The 13750-nt window shown below is 37.8% G+C and overlaps 1 protein-coding gene across 3 annotated transcripts; it reads right to left on the bottom strand.

Moving 5' to 3' along the window:
• Window positions 1-7813: 7813 nt before the first annotated feature.
• LOC130228776 (uncharacterized) lies at window positions 7814-12430 on the bottom strand. Of its 3 annotated transcripts, XM_056457215.1 has the most exons (3): window positions 11432-12430; window positions 11239-11329; window positions 7814-8057 (listed from the first exon to the last, which is right to left on the bottom strand). In XM_056457215.1, the coding sequence occupies exons 1-2, from the start codon at window positions 12136-12138 to the stop codon at window positions 11242-11244; spliced, it is 795 nt and encodes a 264-aa protein (XP_056313190.1). In that variant the 5' UTR covers window positions 12139-12430; the 3' UTR covers window positions 7814-8057; window positions 11239-11241. The 3 variants fall into 3 exon arrangements, with proteins under 3 accessions (XP_056313190.1, XP_056313189.1, XP_056313188.1); XM_056457214.1 differs by having other exon boundaries at window positions 7814-8049; window positions 11239-12430; XM_056457213.1 differs by having other exon boundaries at window positions 7815-8057; window positions 11239-12430.
• Window positions 12431-13750: the final 1320 nt, after the last annotated feature.

Genomic DNA, 13750 nt, shown 5'->3' with positions numbered 1-13750 from the left:
GTATGACTGAACTCGTCCGAATTAGCCACTAAACTGACAAAACGAAAAACACTTACGTTTTCTCGTGAGGCCAGGCTGGATTTAAAGGGATAGTTCACCCAAAAACTTTGAGTTTCTTTACTCTAAACAAACAGAAGATATTTTGAAGAATGCTGAAAATCTATAACCATTAACTTCCATATTCATTTGTCCTACTATTGACAAACTCCCTTATTCATCAGGGGTCGCCACAGTGGAATGAACCACCAACTGTTCCAGCATATGTTTTACTCAGCGAATGCCCTTCCAGCTGCAACCCAGTACTAGGAAACACTCATACACACTAAATCACACACACTCATACACTATGGCCAGTTTAGTTGATCAATTCCCCTATAGCGCATGTGTTTGGACTGTGGGGGAAACTGGAGCACCTGGAGGAAACCCACACCAACACCGGGAGAACATGCAAACTCCACACAGAAACGCCAACTGACCCAGCCGGGACTCGAATCAGCGACCTTCTTGCTGTGAGGTGACAGTGCTAACCACTGAGCCACAGATGTTATTGTTATTTCAAAACAAAAACAAGAAAACATCTGCTTACTCCAATTAGCAGATATTTTAAGCCAAAGTCATTTACAAAAGAGAAACGGCACAATTAATCAAAGAGTAAACAAAACATACTGTGAACTTGCTCCTATTTAAATGTGAATTTCCATTGATCATGTGATTAATGTATAGATAGGTGTATCATTTAAATGACAGAAAATAGATGTCTCATATAGACCCTTCTCACATGACGTCACGCGGTGTCCGGTTTCGCTCCATGCAGTATATCGTTACTTCGGCCTACACAGAAATCCCCCTAGAGAACTCAGCCAGTCAGCTGTATATTTACTACAGGAACAGTTTGACAGTGACTACCGCTGTTTTCTGTTGTCTGCATTCAAGGTGAGACATCTGATGTCTAAAAAAATGTACAGATCATGGGGGATTGGTCGGGTATTCAGTCATTCAGTCGGTCAGTCAGTCGACAGTGGCCTCTGGTGGAGCACATGTTCTGAAGAATGCTGAAAACCTGTAACCATTCACTTCCATTGTAAATACTATGGAAATAATTACTACAAAATAAATACTATAGAAGTCAATGGTTACTAGTTTTCAGACGCCTAAAAAAAATTTACAGATCATGGGGGATTGGTCGTGTGTTCAGTCATTCAGTCGGTCAGTCAGTCGACAGTGGTCTCTGGTGGATTTACGTCAGAAGCGCAGGCGTGAATGGCACTGGCAATAGAAATTTGAGATCTGAAAAAGCATCCACAGCGCCCTCTGGTGGATTCATGAAAACAAAAACCGCGAAAACAAAACACCCTAGCAACCACATAGCAATAACCTAGCAACCACTCAGAACAACCACCTTGCAACACTTTAGCAACCACTCAGAACAACCTAGCAAGCACCTAGCAACAAATCAGATCCCTTTAGCTACCACTCAGAACAACCAAAGAGCATAGAATCACCAAGAGGCAACACTCACATGCGATTTGGGAAACAGCCACTAGATGGCGTGGCGGCCATTTCGGAATGAAAACTCCAATAGAGCAACAGCATATTATAAGTCTGTAAAATAAACTATTAAAAGTGCTGATGATTGTGATAGTAAGTGTTGTATTGTCGTCTTTCAGGTTGTATCTCAGCTTTAATGCGCCTTTTAAATAAATAAATAAATGAAAAACAAAGCAGCTGCTTGCCATCGCAACAGCAATAAGATCCATTGGACAGCCGATCGCTTTCTCTCCAAAATGGCGGAATCGCGGGGCTGTTGCTGGGCGCTGCTGCTGCAATGGAACATTCTATTAAGTGTCGCCTCTTGGTCATTCTAAGCTCTTTGGAACAATCTAGCAACCAAAATAGTTTCACATTTACAGGTTTGTCAGTAGCGGAAGACATCATAACTGAGTAAACTTAGAGTGCAGTGAATGGGAGAATACAACAAATATTTTTTTGCTACCCTGTTTGCTCAAATAACAAAAGAAAAACTCCATATCAAGACTTTCAGAAAGAGGAAAAAAAATTATGTGAGACTGATGACGGCAACCAGAGGAGAGAAAAGTGTCAGATTTACTCTCAGCCCCATTATTTTCTATCATGTGTTTATTATAATAAATCAATGCTATTTTTAATCTACAAATGAAGACATCCAAATTAGTTATCACCTATTAAAAGTCAGTTGAAAACATGTAATAGTAGAAACAGATTATTTTCAGAAATGTTCAGATACTTTTCTGAGACACTGCATTAGAAACGCCTCACACAAGCAGTAATTTGCTGTCTTGTAATTTGACGCAAAGATTAATACACTGAAAAAATGATGTCTGCGAAACTGTTGCAAACAATTTATTTGTGTTGAATTTAAACAAACAAATTAAATTTAAGAAAATTAAACTTAATTTGTTTGTTTAAATTCAACCCAAATAAATTGTTTACACTCACTTAACGTACAAAAAAAATTAGTAAATCCAAGAAATCATCTTTGAATAATTTTCAGTGTACATACATAAATGCATATAAATGTTCATACGATTTTTAAAAAATCTACTTATTAAAAACTTTCAGGGATTTAAGATTATGATGACCGATAAACGTGTCAGTCTGAAAAGGGTCAATAGTTTAGGAACCAATTAGAACGATGGCGATTTTGCCATATAGCAAACCCCACTCACATTTTCTTCAGGAAATGTATTATTATTATTAATATTAATTAATAATGATATTACCTAAACTCTAATTAAAGAACGACCTTATCTCCCCTCATCTGAGGCCGGTTATTGATTATTGATCAGCTATTGATCTGTGCATGGCTTAATCATGGCTTCTTTGTTCACAGGGAGAAAATCTAAATAAATGATTTTTCTGCTGAAAGTAAACGGAGAGAATCTGTTTAAATAATAAAATATGTGCGCACACACACACACACACACACACACACACACACACACACACGTATATGTATATATATATATATATATATATATATATATATATATATATATATATATATATATATATATATGAAGAGTTCAGATGCAAAAGCCGCTGAACGCCACTTCAGCCAAAAATGAGCTAATGACATAGAGTGAATGCTTTAGGCACGTAGTACACCATCAACAAATAGATTTGCTTGAAATCATCTAAATCCCAGCGTCAGCACATTGAGAAATAACAGTTTGTTTGCAAAAGCCGCTAAACGCCACTTGCCTTTGACAGTAGAAGCCGATATATGCCGGGAACCAATCAGAAGACGCAAATCGAATCACATGTGTTCAATGTAGCAGCACTCTGATTCGCCGGCTTTATGATTTATTCCGCTTTCGATTAAGGTTTTAAAAGATTGAGTTAGATGAACTGGATGAGGCTGTCCGACTGACAGTGAATGGCAAATGAAAAAGTCCCTTACCTCAAAACTCTGTGCATTATAAGAAAAAGAAAACACACTGTACAGTCAGAAGTGTAGCTTGTGTTCATAACGTTTGTTTGCGCAGCGGCGCTTTGAATGAGTCTGATTTATACAATAAACAGCAACAAGACGAAGCTGAGATGCCGTTCTTTTATGAATTATTATATTATATATCCCACATGGATGCTATCAGGATTAACAAGAGACGAAAAAGAGACCAAGACCTTGAGTATGGTGAGAATGAATGAATGACAGCTTCTGAAAGTGTCCGAGAGACATCCCCTTTTTGCCCAGTAGGCCTGCCTTGTGTTTTATATGCTAATGTAAGCTATTTTCTAAAAGATAAATATAATATCTGAAACTTTACATTATTTGTGTTACTTCATATTATCTATATGTCTGATGAGCTTTTTATATTAATAGATAATACACAGATATTGATGTTTCATAATGTTTTACACTACATTATTTGAATCTACCAAGCTTAGTTTACAATGTTTACACTGCTCTACTTACATTAAATCTAAATCCTAAATATCAGAAAGGACAACAGATCGTTAAGATTTAATTAATGTCAGTTTTAATGTTATTGATTAATACACTTGACAGATTTCATTCATTCATTTTCCTTCTGCTCTTTCCCTGGTTTACCACAGCAGAATGAACCGCCACTTACATGACAGATCATGTATTTTTAATTTGAGGTAGTCTGTGTAATGTGTTTTAAGTTTGGTAAAATAATTTGCAATGGCATCTTTAGTGATTTTCAACTAATTACACTGTCTTGTCCTGATATGTGGATTTAGAGGTTTTTGCATAAAAAGCAGAAGTGGATTTAGCAAAAGAAAATCTCCCTTGTTAAAAACTAAAGTATTGTCAAAAGTGACATTTCTGAAAAAAAGTTATTTTATTTACTATAAAAACCTTTTCATTATCTATAAAATGAAGATTTCTGAAGGAGCCTGATAAAACATGCGCATTTACAAGAAAAGAGGTCTGATGGATTTAGAGGGTTTTGCATCTGAACTCTACATATATATATATATATATATATATATATATACATATATATATATATGAAGTCAGAATTATTCGCCCCCCTGTTTATTTTTTCCTCCAATTTCTGTTTAACAGCAGATTTCTTCAACACATTTCTAATCATAATAGTTTTAATAACTCATCTCTAATAACTGATTTATTTTCTCTTTGTCATGATGACAGTAAATAATATTAGACTAGATATTCTTCAAGACACTTCTATACAGCTTAAAGTGACATATAAAGGCTTAACTATGTTAATTAGGGTAACTAGGCAGGTTAGGGTAATTAGTATGGAGACCCGGAAGGGACGTGATGGTGGGGAGAAAAATTGGTGTGAGAAAAAAAAACAGAGTGATAGGAAAACATATTTTTAAGTTTTTTTTTGCTTTCCCTCGCAAAGATGATTTATGTTATCTCGCAAAACTGTTCACAACAAACACTTCATTTATGTAAACCCTCCTGTTTTGCCGAAATTCTCCCGTATTTTACCATTCTACCCCACTTTCTTTACATTAAAGCGTGCGTCGATCATCGCCTTTCATATGCAACCTCTGACCCAGTGAATGCATGTATGAGCGCTGACTGACAGACGCGCTCCGTACAATAAACTGATCCCAGATCAGCTTCTGTATGCGCTATTTAAAGTGACACCTCTGATATCAAACAAGTGAGTGTAACCCCGCCGGTCCTACACCACCCAACCCGCTCCGAGCTGGTATCGAACCGGCGACCTTCCGCATGGGAGTCGGTTGCTCTAGCAAGGAGACCTGCACAGCACTTCACTAGCTGGCCTCCGTTACACTAGCAGCAAATGAATCTCTCGTTTTGTTTAGTTTGATAACAGAGGTGTCTCTGTAAGAATGCACAGATCTATAATGAAAGCACTCCATTAGCTACTTTAGAAACTGTTTGTGCTCATTTAAGAGAAAATGAGCTGTTTAAAATAAAACATGCAGGACGGAGATGTTTACATATTATTCAGTGTGTTTGTCTGTTTAAATATACACCCGAATCCAAAAGTGTCCTGCACTTTTGCTCCTCTGTAAATGGCGTGAACAGAAGCTGATCTGTTTATTGTTTATTGTACGAAGCGCGTCTGTCAGTCAGCGCATATACGTGCATTCACTAGTTCAGCAGCCTGATCTCACGAGAAAACGTAAGTATTTTATGTTTTGTCAGTTTAGGGGCTAATTCGTACGAATTCGTACAAGTTCAGTCGTACGAAATTATATGATTTGAGAAAGGAGGCGTGGCACCTAACCCCACCCCTAAACCCAACCGTAATTGGGGGATGAGCAAATCGTACTAAATTGTACGAATTAGATCATACGAATTCATACGAATTAGCCACTAAATCAAAAAGTTACGAATTGCCTTGAGATTGTGTTGCGTTCAGAGGTAGCATATAAAAGGCGATGATCGACACACAGCTGTAATATAAAGAAAGTGAATGCAGACATTTTAATATTAATTTCAGCGTGCTTTCAAGATTAAAAATATATCAGAAATATGGGAAAATACTTAATAATAGGATGATAGTAGGATAGAATGGTAAAATACGGGAGAATTTCAGCAAAACTTGAGGCTTTACATGAATGAAGTGAACAGAAAGTGTTTGTGGAGAAACGCAAAACATCTTTGCGAGGGAACACAAAAAAACGTACAAATATGTTTTCCTATCACCCAGTTTTTTAATTTCTACCACCAATTTTTTCCCCACCATCACGTCCCTTCCGGGTCTCCGTAAAATAGGCAAGTTATTGTATAAGGATGGTTTGTTCTGTAGACCACTGTTTCCCAACCCTGTTCCTGAAGGCACACCAACAGTCCACATTTTCAACCTCTCCCTAATCAAACACACCTGAATCAACTCATCAGAAGATCAGAAGAGACTCCAACACCTGAAGTTAATGGGTCAGATAAGGGAGACATCCAAAATATGTACTGTTGGTGTGCCTCCAGGAACAGGGTTGGGAAACACTGCTGTAGGCTATCGAAATAAAATTCTAAAAAGGGCTAATAATTCTGATCTTAAAATGGTTAATAAAAAATTAAAAACTGCTTTCATTCTAGCCAAAATAAAGCAAATAAGACTTTCTCCAGAAGAAAAAATATTATAGGAAATACTGTGAAACATTTCGTGAATTTCTGAAAATTCAAAGGGGGGCTAATAATTCTGACTTCAACTATATATATATATATATATATATATATATATATATATATATATATATATATATATATATATATATATATATATATATATATATATAGTATAACAGTCAGCCCCCTATATATTATGTCATATTAGCCCCCCTTTGTTTTTTTTTCTTCTTTTGTAAATATTTCCCAAATGATGTTGAACAGATTCAGGAAATTTTCCAGGATTTCCAGCACTCGTATACGAACCCTGAATGTTACACTATATAATTCATGAACATATTAAATCTAAATGGAAAATTATAACAAAATTTAGTCTAATGTAGGACAGACTTTTAAATAGCAGCTATTGAATGTTTAATATGAGTTATATGTTGGGTTTGTAGCGGGTTTTCCTTCATATTCCTCAGACTTTGCTGTGGAAAATCAATATTGTGTCTCTGTGAGCTTCAATCAATCAACCGATCAATGAAACCAATAGCAACAAAATCAATACGTCATCTGTGACCCCCAAACGTCCCCATTAACAATCGCAGATTCAGATTTCTGAAGCATCTGAATTTAGCAGGTCACCTAGAATAGGAGTTATGAATGATGTGTTTAGCCTATAATACAGCATAGCAGTAATAATAATTACACACAATAAAAAAAGCTGGGTTGTTTTAACCTAAGGTTATTTTTGTGTTCAACGTTCGACAAACACAACATTGGTATTTAATATAATATTATTATTTTATTGTTAATAATAATAATAATAATAATAATTATTATTATTTAATATATTATCAATACTAATACATACATTCATTCTTTTTTTGGCTCAGTCCCTTTATTAATTCAATTCAATTCAATTCAATTCACCTTTATTTGTATAGCGCTTATACAATGTAGATTGTGTCAAAGCAGCTTCACATAAAAGGTCACAGTAAATAGGAACAGTGTAGTTAAGTTTGTAGTGTTTAAGTTCAGTTCAGTTTAGCTCAGTTCAGTGTGGTTTAATAATCACTACTGAGAGTCCAAACACTGAAGAGCAAATCCAACGATGCGCGGCTCTACAGATCCTGAACCATGCAAGCCAGTGGCGACAGCGGAGAGGGAAAAAAAACTTCACTAAAGGCGGAAGTGAAGAAAAAAAACCTTGAGAGAAACCAGGCTCAGTTGGGCACGACCATTTTAATTTCTCCGCTGGCCAAACGTCTTGTGCAGAGCTGCAGTCTCAGTGGCGGAGGCTGGAAGCTGGCCTCAGCGAAGACTCGTCTGTCTCTGGAGCGTCATAGGAAACAGTCTCATGTTCTCCACTCTTCCATGACCATCGCAGTAGTTGTTCAGGATTCGGCCAGGTCCAGGATATGGAAACCTTGGGATCATCTCGTCGTTGGTCTTGGATCGAATCAGTGACTCTGCATAGTCTGAGGGCCTCGGGAAGAGTATCCCCAGGTGGAAATGGAGAATAAAGAAAATAATTAGCGTAGCTGATGTTCACAGTGTATATCAGCAAGATGCATAACCTGTGTGGAAGCCCCCTAAGTGGTGCACTAAGTGTATGCTTTACTGAACAGATAGGTCTTTAATCTAGTTTTGAATTGGGAGAGTGTGTCTGAGCCTCGGACGTTATCAGGAAGGCTATTCCAGAGTTTAGGAGCTATAAATGAGAAGGCTCGACCTCCTTTACTCGACTTTGCTATTCGAGGTACTACCAGAAGTCCTGAGTTTTGAGATCTTAAAGAGCGAGTTGGATTGTAGCGAGACAGAAGATTGGTTAGATAAGCAGGAGCTAGATTATTTAGAGCTTTATATGTAAGAAGCAATATTTTAAATTCAATACGAAACTTAACAGGCAGCCAGTGTAAGGAGGATAAAATTGGGGTGATGTGATCAAATTTTCTAGACCTGGTTAGAACTCTGGCAGCTGCATTTTGTACTAATTGAAGTTTGTTAATAGAGGATGCTGGGCAGCCAGCAAACAGAGCATTACAGTAGTCCAGCCTAGAAGTCATAAAAGCATGGACTAGCTTTTCTGCATCTGAGATGGATAGCATACTTCGTAACTTAGCTATATTTCTCAGATGAAAGAAAGCAGTTTTTGTGACATGGGAAATATGATTTTTAAAAGTTAAATTGCTGTCTAATATGACACCCAGATCTTTTATAGTAGAACTAACGCTAACTTTGTATCCCTCTAATTGTAGATCGAGTTGTGAGATCTGCTGTGTACAGGATTTAGGCCCAATAAGTAATAATTCTGTTTTGTCTGAGTTTAAGAGAAGATAATTGTTGGTCATCCAGTCTTTAACATCTTAATACACTCAGTTAGCTTGGACAGATTAGACGTCTCGTCAGGTTTAGTTGAAATATATAATTGAGTATCATCTGCATAGCAGTGAAAGCTGATCCCATGTCTTCTAATAATGTCTCCCAGGGGTAGCATGTATATTGTAAACAGTAAAGGGCCTAAAACTGATCCTTGAGGCACCCCGTATTTTACTGGGCTGATTTGTGAAGGCTGTCCATTTATATTTACAAACTGGTAACGGTCAGATAAGTATGACTTAAACCATTGTAGGGCATGTCCTTGGACACCTGTAGACTTTAAGCGATTAATAAGGATACCATGGTCAATGGTGTCAAATGCCGCACTAAGATCGAGTAGAACTAATAGCGAGATGCACCCTTGGTCAGCAGCTAAGAGTAAATCGTTGGTTATTTTCACTAATGCAGTTTCTGTACTGTGATGAGCTCTGAAACCTGACTGAAACACTTCAAAAACATTGTTGGTCTGCAGAAAGGAGCATAATTGAGCAGAAACAACTTTTTCTAGTATTTTAGATATAAATGGAAGGTTTGAAATAGGCCTATAATTAGCTAAGTTGCTGGGTTCCAGTTGTGGTTTCTTAATAATAGGTTTAATAACAGCTAACTTGTAGGGATTTGGAACATGGCCTAAAGATAAGAAGAGTTGATAATGTTAAGAAGAGGTTCTCCTATAACAGGTAGCAATTCTTTCAGTAACTTTGTTGGAATTGGGTCCAATATACACGTAGCTGATTTAGAGCTATTTATAATTTTGTCTAGCTCTTCCTGTTCTATGATTTTAAAGCACTGTAGGTTATTTAGATTCAGTGGCGTGTTTACTGGATCTGAAGTATAAGGCGGTGCAGAAAGTTTAATATCTCCTATTTTCTGTCTAAAGCCTTCTATTTTATCACTGAAAAAATTCATGAAGTCATCACTACTAATTTGCGGTGGAACGTTTTGTTCCAAAGATGACCGATTATTTGTTAATTTAGCGATGGTGTTAAATAAGAATCTAGGATTGTTTTGATTATTTTCTATCAGTTTGCGGAGGTGCTCAGCCCTGGCAGATTTTAAAGCCCTCCTATAGCTGGACATACTGTCTTTGTATGCAATTCTAAAGACTTCTAAATTAGTTTTTTTCCATTTACGTTCCAGGGCACGGGTTGCTGTTTTGAGAGCGCGGGTATGACTATTATACCACGGTGTAGTTTTATTCTCTCTAGTCTTTTTAGTTTGATGGGTGCCACAGTATTTAGAGTGCTAGTAAAGATGGCATCCATACTGCTGGTTACTACATCAAGGTCATTTGCGTTTGCGGGTGCATTTCGAAGTAGAGAAAGATCAGGTAAGTTATTTATAAATTCATCTTTAGTGGATGGAACAATAGTTCTACTAGGACGATATATCGGAGCGGATCTGCTAATTTCAGGTAAACACAGCTTATATAGTAAGAGGTAGTGGTCTGTAATATCATCACTTTGTGGTATAATGTCTACATCAGTGACCTCAATTCCATAAGACAGAATTAGATCTAGTGTATGCTTTAGGCGATGAGTTGGACCAATAACATTTTGCTTTATTCCTAGTGAGACCAGCAAGTCCGTAAACGCGAGCCCTAACGTGTCGTTAGCGTCATCTATGTGGATGTTAAAGTCTCCTACAATTAGTATTTTATCAGTTTTAACTAGTAAGTCAGAGATAAAATCAGAAAACTCTTTTAGAAAATTGACATAGGGTCCTGGAGGTCTATATATGGTGATTAGAGCGAGAGATAACATAGGTTTTTGCATAGTGTTTGGAAGGACAACATTAAGCGCTAGTACTTCAAAGGAGCTAAACATAAGTCCGTTTCTCTGATTAACATTAAGAATATCACTAAAGATTGACGCAACTCCACCACCACGACCAGTTTGACGAGCCTCATGTTTATATAAGAATCCTGGAGGAGTTGCCTCATTTAAACTAATATAGTCATTTTGTTTCAGCCAGGTTTCAGTGAGACAGAGTGCATTAAGATTGTTATCTGTTATTATTTCATTTATGATAAGTGCTTTAGGTGCTAGTGACCTGATGTTTAGGAGACCAAGCTTCATGAAATTTGTATTTTCACTTTTTCGTGTTTTTTTCTGGTTTAATTCTTAATAGATTATTTTTGGAGCACACAGTACGTTTGTTTCTTGATCTAATAATACGAGGAACAGACACAGTCTCTATGTGGTTAGTTAGGTATGCATTACTGTTATTTTTGTGGGACGAATAGGAGTCTGTGTGGCTAATTGTGAGTTTTGTGAATTTTTACTTACTAGTCAGATAGAGCGAAGTATTCTGGTGATGTTGTCCGACAGGAGTTCAGCTCCAGCTCGACTGGGGTGCAGCCCGTCAGCGCGGAAAAGCCTAGGACGCTCCCAGAAAAGATTCCAGTTATTGGCAAAGAGCAATTTCTGTTCTTCACACCATGTTAATAGCCATTCATTCAGAGCAAAAAGTCTACTGAACCTTTCATTTCCTCGGCGGTAGGTAGGAAGCGGTCCAGAAACGATGATCTGCGTGGCGGGCGAAGTGCGTCGAACCGTCTCGATCAGGCTCCTGAAGTCCTTCTTCAGGATCTCCGTCTGCCGGAGCCCGGTGTCGTTCGTCCCCACGTGGAGGACGGCGGCACCGAGGCTCTCGGCAGCGCTCAGGATAGTAGGTATCTGTGCAGAAATATTCTTAACTCGGGCACCAGGGAAGCAGAAAGTGCGTACTTTGTTACCTTTGGAGGAAGTGGAGCGGACGTGGCGGACGATTGAGTCGCCAATGATGGCAACATCGCGACCCGTCTCGCGGAGAGGGGCGAAGCGGTTCTCCGTGGGGATCTCGAACACCGGAGGAGGAGACGTTCTGCCCCGGGACCTGGCAAGCACCTTACGCGGTTGCACCCAGGGGCCGTGGTAGCCGGGAGTCGGCGTGAACGACGCCTGGGTGCACCGCGTCCTCGGTGCGCTGGGCCTGGACAGAGAAACACGCGGGGTTGAAGAAACTGGGAGATTGTCGTTGTATCGGACACTTACCTCAGACGAGCGAGTACGGGTTAAGAGCAGAGCCCTGATGCCCTCTCGCTTCGTCTCCAGCGAGCGAATCTGGGACTCCACCGCTTCCAGCTCCAGCTCCAGCGCCTCCATCGATGCCTCTCCTGCACTCAAGGACAGACACGCAAGCGACATTGTACAAGGTGAAGAGCAAAGCCAGAAAGTGAGAAAATAAATGTGTGAAAGGGGTTGGTAGCTTTAGCTGACCAGCGGTGCTAGCAGGCTAAAGCTACAAACACCAAGCGGATGCTCGAGAAACAGAACGTTTAAAAGTAGATTTGTTTGTATGAGTGTGTTAGGGGGGTTGTTCACCCCAAGTAGGAGAGATAAATATTTAGTGAATGAGGAAGTATTTTAAGATAAAAATGTAAATTGCGAATCTAAACTCCAAACAAACGCAGCGAACTCCAAACAAACGCAGCGAAGCAGTGACTACACATCGCAATGACGCATAATCAGGGGTCGCCACAGCGGAATGAACCGCCAACTTATCCAGCACATGTTTCAAGCAGCGGATGCCCTTCCAGCTGCAACCCGTCACTGGGAAACATCCATACACACTCATTCACACATACACTATGGTCAATTTAGCTTACCCAGTTCATACCAAGTTTTTGGACTTGTGGGGGAAACTGGAGCACCCGGTTTCTATTAAAAATACATATTTAAAAAATGCTGGGTCATTTTAACCCAATGTTACTTGCGTCCAACATTTCACAAACACATTGGTTACATTTTTATTTATATGTATTTGACCCAATATTGAGTTAAAATGGCCCAGTATTATTATTATTTTATAAAAAAAACAACTAATTAAAACTGTTAATAAAGGCTATTATAATAAGCGTATTACGTTTATCTTAGAGCATACTAAACATTAATCATGTGTTCACAAAAAAATCCTGGGTTGTTTAAACACAGTGCTGGGTCAAATATGAACAAACATAATATACATTTAAAAACTGTTTCTAATTAAATTTAAATGATGCTTTTGAACCCAAATGTTTTTATTTATCCATATTTGACCCAATGTTAAGTTAAAATCCAGCAATTGTCATTAATATTATGATTATTATTATTGTTATTAATAATAATAATTTTATTAAAAATAAATACTAACAAAACTAATTAAAACTATACATGCTATTATTTTAAGTCAGTGTTGGATAAATATTAAACTTAAAAGATTATGTCTAGCCTACAATACAGCAGTAATCATTCACACTCTAAAAAAGTGCTGGGTTGTTTTAACACCGTTTTGGGTCAAATATGGATAAACACAGCATCGGAACCTTCTATTAAATTAAATTTAAATGACACTTTTAAACCCAATTGTTTTATTTATCCGTATTTGACCCAACATTTAGTTAAAACATAATTATTATTATTATTAAATCAACATTATTATTAATTTATTATTCATAAACATTAAAAATAATAATATTGTTTTTATTTAATACAAAATAAATACAAAAAATAACAAAGTGTAATAAAAGTTCATTCATTCAATCATTTTCTTTCGGTTTTACACAGTGGATGCCCTTCCAGGCGCAACCCAGGTCTGGGAAACACCCATACACACTCATACAATACGGGCAATTTAGTTCATCGGGGCACCCATACGAAACCTACACCAACATGGAGAGAACATACATACCACACAGAAATGCCAACTGACCCAGCCGGGACTCGAACCAGCGACCTTCTTGCTGTAAGGCGACAGTGCTAACCACTGATAGATATATAT

Source organism: Danio aesculapii, chromosome 5, assembly GCF_903798145.1.
Source record: "Danio aesculapii chromosome 5, fDanAes4.1, whole genome shotgun sequence".
Taxonomy (NCBI): Eukaryota; Metazoa; Chordata; class Actinopteri; order Cypriniformes; family Danionidae; genus Danio; species Danio aesculapii.
This window is presented reverse-complemented; position numbering and strand designations above follow the sequence as displayed.

Excerpts from the sequence above, each read along its gene's own strand:
- LOC130228776 (XM_056457214.1), bottom strand. The coding sequence starts at position 12,138 with ATGTCGCTTGCGTGTCTGTCCTTGAGTGCAGGAGAGGCATCGATGGAG.